General features: G+C 41.4%; 2 protein-coding genes across 2 annotated transcripts; both read right to left on the reverse strand.

The window, feature by feature from the left end:
* Nucleotides 1-2,043: 2,043 nt before the first annotated feature.
* Nucleotides 2,044-3,106, reverse strand: LOC311017888 (WAP four-disulfide core domain protein 2-like). Its single transcript, XM_084016532.1, has 3 exons — nt 3,024-3,106; nt 2,613-2,747; nt 2,044-2,400 (listed from the first exon to the last, which is right to left on the reverse strand). The coding sequence occupies exons 1-3, from the start codon at nt 3,103-3,105 to the stop codon at nt 2,261-2,263; spliced, it is 357 nt and encodes a 118-aa protein (XP_083872658.1). The 5' UTR covers nt 3,106; the 3' UTR covers nt 2,044-2,260.
* A 1,686-nt stretch (nt 3,107-4,792) lies between these two features.
* Nucleotides 4,793-5,855, reverse strand: LOC311017887 (WAP four-disulfide core domain protein 2-like). The gene is made up of 3 exons (XM_084016531.1): nt 5,773-5,855; nt 5,362-5,496; nt 4,793-5,149 (listed from the first exon to the last, which is right to left on the reverse strand). Exons 1-3 carry the CDS (start codon nt 5,852-5,854, stop codon nt 5,010-5,012), a joined length of 357 nt encoding a protein of 118 aa, XP_083872657.1. The 5' UTR covers nt 5,855; the 3' UTR covers nt 4,793-5,009.
* Nucleotides 5,856-8,542: the final 2,687 nt, after the last annotated feature.

The raw sequence follows: 8,542 nt of genomic DNA on the forward strand, positions 1-8,542 counted from the left end.
GCAACCTGAAGGCTGAGCAGCCCAGCCAAAGGGTGCTGGGTCCTTGTGCCTGTCGAGTTGCATTCCCATCTCTGCACCTAAGGGGTCCTGAGCTTTCTGCTGGGATGTGGCAGCAGACATACTTTTCCCAATCAGCTACTTAGTGATTTTGTTTTGCCTTGAATTAAAATAGCCAAAGAAAAAATCTCTGGATGACTGCACACATTCATACCCAAAGTTTGACTATAGTCTTATTTTAACTCATTGTTTCTGGAGATATTTCATGTACAACACAATTGCAGTTATTGTATTCTTGAGAAAATTGTGGTAGATTATGATGACGTTAGGAATTAATAATCAGCTGTTGCTGTTGATCATGTTTCTGCTGTTAATAGTCTTTTAAGAACGCTATAACGCGTTGCCTTATTTCTTGCTTATTACATGCAATCATTTTCAAGCAACATTATTTCACTTGAATTAACAATAAAAGATAGTTTTCCAATGTATCTGTATCTGAAATGGCATGGAGCATTCTCCATCTGATCCTGTGTCGCCATCTATTGGCATAATCAGGAGTTGCATGTAAGATGTCATGTTCTCCCTGTCACTTGCAACAAAAACACTGTCAGTTTCTTTGTAATGTTCTTTTTTACTGTCCTCTGTGAGGATGAGCAAACCCACATTGTTTCTTTATTTGTGTTACACTTGTCAGCACAGGTTTTTAGGGAAGAGATAGGCAGCCTGGGCTGCACGGTGGTGTAGTGGGTAGCACTGTCGCCTCACAGCAAGAGGGTTTGACTCCCGGGTCAGGTTCGGGTTCCTTCTGTGTGGAGTTTGCATGTTCTCCCCGTGTAAGCGTGGGTTCTCTCCGGGTTCTCTGGCTTCCTCCCACAGTCCAAAGACATGCAGGATGGGGATAGGTTCATTGATGACTCTAAATGTCCTGTAGGTGTGAATGTGAGCGTGAATGGTTGTCTGTCTCTACATGTTGGCCCTGTGATGGACTGGTTACCTGTCCAGGGTGAACCCTGCCTTCGCCCAATGATAGCTGGGATCAGATCTAGCCGCCCCGCGATGGATGGATGGATGGATGGATGTACGGACGGACGGACGGACGGACGGACGGACGGACGGACGTATTGGCCGGCTACTCATCATTAAGGCTAATGTCCTTCTGTTGAAACCACTGGTAAACATGTGATATTCAGGGAAGAACTGAGTCATGCACTGGTATGAATGTATTTAAAACGGTCAACTGGGAAGGTTTTGTTTTCAAATGGAAGAAGGCAAATAATTCCTTTGAACATAAAAGTACTCAGGATTATTTCCTGGCGGCTAAGGATAAGACAATATGGACATTTGGGAAAGTAAGTTATTGTTATTGTTGTTATTGTTATTGTTATTGTTATTGTACCAGAGTGTACTGGTTTGATTGTTTTCTTCTTCTTTTTGGGGGGGGGGGGGGGATGTTTGAAGCCATATCTCCACTCCATAATAATATAGCCACACTTTCTCTCAGACATTTTGTCTGACTGCTAAAATTATGTTGCTGCAGATATGAAACTGATGGCCTTACAGAAGTTTACACAGCCTCAGAGCTCAGATAGAGAACGTTCTCATTTAAATAGCATAACTTTTAAAGGCAGAGATACTTAGTCAGAATGTCACATGACCTCAAACCTCACTTATGTTATATCAAGTAACTACCATGTCTGAATAGAAATGAACACAGCATCAAGTATAACTATGGGTGTATCCAGTGATATGTCCTCTTTATTTAAAAGTTCCTGATTAATTTGTCTTATCTGAGAATATTTATAGTAGTTTTAATATATGAGCAAGAGTGACATTTTTTTTTTGCATTTGTTCTGAGCAATGGTACTTGTCATTTTGAGACATGTGAGGTTGTGGTGCAATAGACGCCTCTTTAAATACTCTTGCTTTCTGGAAGTAAGAACTTTCCATTCTTGGCATATTTCATCAGTTGTTATTTTCAGCCCAACCCTTGTCTCGAGGCCAATATCCAGCAAGCTGATTAATACATAAGACATGTCGAGATTCTGGAAACATGTTTATTGGTTGAAATTCAAAGAAATGCAAATCGCTCCATACCTTCAAACTCTACAAGCAACTGATACATAAGTATCCTACAGAGGTTTTTTATCCAATTAAACTAAAAGATACAATAGCAACATTCATATGGAAATCCTGATCATTGGCATCAAAGTTACTGTAAGTTTTAAACTAATCAAGTTAAAATACAAACATAGTGTAGGACTTTTCACCCTGTGTAGGGTGCAATGCACTGGTGTCCACATCCGTTGCCGCAGCACTTCTTATTGTTGGGGCAGTCACTGTCGTTGGAGCAGAACTCAACACACGCTCCTACACCCCGGTTCTTAGGACACACTCCTGGCTTGGCTGGAAGGAAAGGAGGACAGGAACCACATTAATGAAGACTGACAAATAAAATACACTTAGTAACATACAGACGTAAATAACACATTTGCAGATGATACATTAAAAACAAACCTACATATTACGTTGCCTTCACTGACGGGAGAGAAAAAAACATACACAGTGTCAACACATTCACACAAAAACACTACCAGAGGAGTATTGTTTTTTCTAACCTGTGTAGGGTGCAGTGCACTGGTGTCCACATCCGTTGCTGCAGCACTTCTCATTGTTGGGGCAGTTACTGTCGTTGGAGCACAACTCAACACACAGTCCTACACCCCGTTTCTTAGGACACACTCCTGGCTTGGCTGGAAGGAAAGGAGGACATCAGTTCAGTCACTGAGAAGCTTCAACCAAAGATTTAAAATCTGCCCACTAGAGAAAAACAATCAAGGCAACGTGGGCATTGTCCTGCTTTTGGAACATTCACTGAGAAAGAAAGAGGCGGAGAGAGATCAGAGGGGACGGATCAGACAGGAATCACATTAATGAAGACTGATAAATAACATACACTTAGTAACATACAGAAGTAAACAACACATTTGCAGATGATACATTAAAAACAAACCTACATATTACGTTACCTTTAGCTTCTGCAGCAAAAACTACGATGAATGCACAGAGTGCAAAAATCAGTGCACAAGCTTTCGACCCGTGTTGCTCCATGTTAACTTCCTTTCTGACAAGAATGTACTCCTGTTTGGACTAATATACGCAACCTGAAGGCTGAGCAGCCCAGCCAAAGGGTGCTGGGTCCTTGTGCCTGTCGAGTTGCATTCCCATCTCTGCACCTAAGGGGTCCTGAGCTTTCTGCTGGGATGTGGCAGCAGACATACTTTTCCCAATCAGCTACTTAGTGATTTTGTTTTGCTTTGAATTAAAATAGCTAAAGAAAAAATCTCTGGATGACTGCACACATTCATACCCAAAGTTTGACTATAGTCTTATTTTAACTCATTGTTTCTGGAGATATTTCATGTACAACACAATTGCAGTTATTGTATTCTTGAGAAAATTGTGGTAGATTATTATGACGTTAGGAATTAATAATCAGCTGTTGCTGTTGATCATGTTCCTGCTGTTAATAGTCTTTTAAGAACGCTATAACGCGTTGCCTTATTTCTTGCTTATTACATGCAGTCATTTTCAAGCAACATTATTTCACTTGAATTAACAATAAAAGATAGTTTTCCAATGTATCTGTATCTGAAATGGCATGGAGCATTCTCCATCTGATCCTGTGTCGCCATCTATTGGCATAATCAGGAGTTGCATGTAAGATGTCATGTTCTCCCTGTCACTTGCAACAAAAACACTGTCAGTTTCTTTGTAATGTTCTTTTTTACTGTCCTCTGTGAGGATGAGCAAACCCACATTGTTTCTTTATTTGTGTTACACTTGTCAGCACAGGTTTTTAGGGAAGAGATAGGCAGCCTGGGCTGCACGGTGGTGTAGTGGGTAGCACTCTCGCCTCACAGCAAGAGGGTTTGACTCCCGGGTCAGGTTCGGGTTCCTTCTGTGTGGAGTTTGCATGTTCTCCCGTGTAAGCGTGGGTTCTCTCCGGGTTCTCTGGCTTCCTCCCACAGTCCAAAGACATGCGGGATGGGGATAGGTTCATTGTCGCCCAATGACAGCTGGGATCAGATCTAGCCGCCCCGCGATGGATGGATGGATGGATGGATGGATGGATGGATGGATGGATGGACGGACGGACGGACAGACGGATGTATTGGCCGGCTACTCATCATTAAGGCTAATGTCCTTCTGTTGAAACCACTGTTAAACATGTGATATTCAGGGAAGAACTGAGTCAAGCACTGGTATGAATGTATTTAAAACGGTCAACTGGGAAGGTTTTGTTTTCAAATGGAAGAAGGCAAATAATTCCTTTGAACATAATGTACTCAGGATTATTTCCTGGCGGCTTAGGACAAGACAATATGGACATTTGGGAAAGTAAGTTATTGTTATTGTTGTTATTGTTATTGTTATTGTTATTGTACCAGAGTGTACTGGTTTGATAGCATCAAGTATAACTATGGGTGTATCCAGTGATATGTCCTCTTTATTTAAAAGTTCCTGATTCATTTGTCTTATCTGAGAATATTTATAGTAGTTTTAATATATGAGCAAGAGTGACATTTTTTTGCATTTGTTCCGAGCAATGGTACTTGTCATTTTGAGACATGTGAGGTTGTGGTGCAATAGACGCCTCTTTAAATACTCTTGCTTTCTGGAAGTAAGAACTTTCCATTCTTGGCATATTTCATCAGTTGTTATTTTCAGCCCAACCCTTGTCTCGAGGCCAATATCCAGCAAGCTGATTAATACATAAGACATGTCGAGATTCTGGAAACATGTTTATTGGTTGAAATTCAAAGAAATGCAAATCGCTCCATACCTTCAAACTCTACAAGCAACTGATACATAAGTATCCTACAGAGGTTTTTTATCCAATTAAACTAAAAGATACAATAGCAACATTCATATGGAAATCCTGATCATTGGCATCAAAGTTACTGTAAGTTTTAAACTAATCAAGTTAAAATACAAACATAGTGTAGGACTTTTCACCCTGTGTAGGGTGCAATGCACTGGTGTCCACATCCGTTGCCGCAGCACTTCTTATTGTTGGGGCAGTCACTGTCGTTGGAGCAGAACTCAACACACGCTCCTACACCCCGGTTCTTAGGACACACTCCTGGCTTGGCTGGAAGGAAAGGAGGACAGGAACCACATTAATGAAGACTGACAAATAAAATACACTTAGTAACATACAGACGTAAATAACACATTTGCAGATGATACATTAAAAACAAACCTACATATTACGTTGCCTTCACTGACGGGAGAGAAAAAAACATACACAGTGTCAACACATTCACACAAAAACACTACCAGAGGAGTATTGTTTTTTCTAACCTGTGTAGGGTGCAGTGCACTGGTGTCCACATCCGTTGCTGCAGCACTTCTCATCGTTGGGGCAGTTACTGTCGTTGGAGCACAACTCAACACACAGTCCTACACCCCGTTTCTTAGGACACACTCCTGGCTTGGCTGGAAGGAAAGGAGGACATCAGTTCAGTCACTGAGAAGCTTCAACCAAAGATTTAAAATCTGCCCACTAGAGAAAAACAATCAAGGCAACGTGGGCATTGTCCTGCTTTTGGAACATTCACTGAGAAAGAAAGAGGCGGAGAGAGATCAGAGGGGACGGATCAGACAGGAATCACATTAATGAAGACTGATAAATAACATACACTTAGTAACATACAGAAGTAAACAACACATTTGCAGATGATACATTAAAAACAAACCTACATATTACGTTACCTTTAGCTTCTGCAGCAAAAACTACGATGAATGCACAGAGTGCAAAAATCAGTGCACAAGCTTTCGACCCGTGTTGCTCCATGTTAACTTCCTTTCTGACAAGAATGTACTCCTGTTTGGACTAATATACGCAACCTGAAGGCTGAGCAGCCCAGCCAAAGGGTGCTGGGTCCTTGTGCCTGTCGAGTTGCATTCCCATCTCTGCACCTAAGGGGTCCTGAGCTTTCTGCTGGGATGTGGCAGCAGACATACTTTTCCCAATCAGCTACTTAGTGATTTTGTTTTGCTTTGAATTAAAATAGCTAAAGAAAAAATCTCTGGATGACTGCACACATTCATACCCAAAGTTTGACTATAGTCTTATTTTAACTCATTGTTTCTGGAGATATTTCATGTACAACACAATTGCAGTTATTGTATTCTTGAGAAAATTGTGGTAGATTATTATGACGTTAGGAATTAATAATCAGCTGTTGCTGTTGATCATGTTCCTGCTGTTAATAGTCTTTTAAGAACGCTATAACGCGTTGCCTTATTTCTTGCTTATTACATGCAGTCATTTTCAAGCAACATTATTTCACTTGAATTAACAATAAAAGATAGTTTTCCAATGTATCTGTATCTGAAATGGCATGGAGCATTCTCCATCTGATCTTGTGTCGCCATCTATTGGCATAATCAGGAGTTGCATGTAAGATGTCATGTTCTCCCTGTCACTTGCAACAAAAACACTGTCAGTTTCTTTGTAATGTTCTTTTTTACTGTCCTCTGTGAGGATGAGCAAACCCACATTGTTTCTTTATTTGTGTTACACTTGTCAGCACAGGTTTTTAGGGAAGAGATAGGCAGCCTGGGCTGCACGGTGGTGTAGTGGGTAGCACTCTCGCCTCACAGCAAGAGGGTTTGACTCCCGGGTCAGGTTCGGGTTCCTTCTGTGTGGAGTTTGCATGTTCTCCCGTGTAAGCGTGGGTTCTCTCCGGGTTCTCTGGCTTCCTCCCACAGTCCAAAGACATGCGGGATGGGGATAGGTTCATTGTCGCCCAATGACAGCTGGGATCAGATCTAGCCGCCCCGCGATGGATGGATGGATGGATGGATGGATGGATGGATGGATGGATGGACGGACGGACGGACAGACGGATGTATTGGCCGGCTACTCATCATTAAGGCTAATGTCCTTCTGTTGAAACCACTGTTAAACATGTGATATTCAGGGAAGAACTGAGTCAAGCACTGGTATGAATGTATTTAAAACGGTCAACTGGGAAGGTTTTGTTTTCAAATGGAAGAAGGCAAATAATTCCTTTGAACATAATGTACTCAGGATTATTTCCTGGCGGCTTAGGACAAGACAATATGGACATTTGGGAAAGTAAGTTATTGTTATTGTTGTTATTGTTATTGTTATTGTTATTGTACCAGAGTGTACTGGTTTGATAGCATCAAGTATAACTATGGGTGTATCCAGTGATATGTCCTCTTTATTTAAAAGTTCCTGATTCATTTGTCTTATCTGAGAATATTTATAGTAGTTTTAATATATGAGCAAGAGTGACATTTTTTTGCATTTGTTCCGAGCAATGGTACTTGTCATTTTGAGACATGTGAGGTTGTGGTGCAATAGACGCCTCTTTAAATACTCTTGCTTTCTGGAAGTAAGAACTTTCCATTCTTGGCATATTTCATCAGTTGTTATTTTCAGCCCAACCCTTGTCTCGAGGCCAATATCCAGCAAGCTGATTAATACATAAGACATGTCGAGATTCTGGAAACATGTTTATTGGTTGAAATTCAAAGAAATGCAAATCGCTCCATACCTTCAAACTCTACAAGCAACTGATACATAAGTATCCTACAGAGGTTTTTTATCCAATTAAACTAAAAGATACAATAGCAACATTCATATGGAAATCCTGATCATTGGCATCAAAGTTACTGTAAGTTTTAAACTAATCGAGAATGGTGGCCACTTGTTTACTTCCGGGTCACTTCTTCAGTTAGGAACCTTCCTAAGCAAAAAAGACTATTCGACTGCACCCATGAAGTTTCCTCCAGGTGACCGGAACTGTTACTTCCGGTCAGGTATGTGAGGCCGTCACGCTGTTGTTTGAAAATTCTGAGTACCGCAGTTTGTACTGGTTGTACTGGGACAGGGAGGCTGGTTGGTTGTACTGGGACAGGGAGGCTGAGTGGACTGGTTGTACTGGGACAGGGAGGCTGAGTGGACTGGTTTTTCTTTTTTTGTGAGATTTCTGATCTATTTTTCGGTATCTCTCAGATGTTGCAATGTAGTGTAACTATGTAAATGTATTCTGTCTGGCTTTGATTTGATTGACAGGTATCCCGCAAACCATGAAATGGGGAGAATCCAGAGGGTTATTATATAGAGGGTGCAGTGAGCAGTGAGGAGTAATTTTACCCTCAGGAGTGAAGAGGCCATGCAATGTACATGTTCAACTGCATTGTTTATGTCAAGCTTGGTAGCCAATGGGATCTTAGCTGTGAGCTTTTAAGATCGAATATCTGCTGTTATTCATATCATATCTGACACAACTTCAACACGGGGTCTGGGACCCCCCTAGGGGCTACAGCAGGGGGTCCCCAAAATGTATTGATCCCAAACTTTTTTTTTCTTCCAAAATGTAAAATGTCCAAAAATACACATGAACATGAATACATCTAATAAGCAAATCCATCCATCCATCCATCCATTTTCTTCCGCTTTATCCGGGACCGGGTCGCGGGGGCAGCTGCCTGAGCAGGGACGCCC

Source organism: Eutrigla gurnardus (assembly GCF_963514095.1).
Source record: "Eutrigla gurnardus genome assembly, chromosome: 8".
NCBI lineage: Eukaryota > Metazoa > Chordata > Actinopteri > Perciformes > Triglidae > Eutrigla > Eutrigla gurnardus.

Coding starts and splice junctions, on each gene's coding strand:
- LOC311017888 (XM_084016532.1), bottom strand. CDS start 3,105: ATGGAGCAACACGGGTCGAAAGCTTGTGCACTGATTTTTGCACTCTGT. Junction 2,748..3,023: donor TTTTGCTGCAGAAGCTAAAG/GTAACGTAATAT, acceptor CTTTCCTTCCAG/CCAAGCCAGGAGTGTGTCCT. Junction 2,401..2,612: donor GTGCACTGCACCCTACACAG/GTTAGAAAAAAC, acceptor CTTTCCTTCCAG/CCAAGCCAGGAGTGTGTCCT.
- LOC311017887 (XM_084016531.1), bottom strand. CDS start 5,854: ATGGAGCAACACGGGTCGAAAGCTTGTGCACTGATTTTTGCACTCTGT. Junction 5,497..5,772: donor TTTTGCTGCAGAAGCTAAAG/GTAACGTAATAT, acceptor CTTTCCTTCCAG/CCAAGCCAGGAGTGTGTCCT. Junction 5,150..5,361: donor GTGCACTGCACCCTACACAG/GTTAGAAAAAAC, acceptor CTTTCCTTCCAG/CCAAGCCAGGAGTGTGTCCT.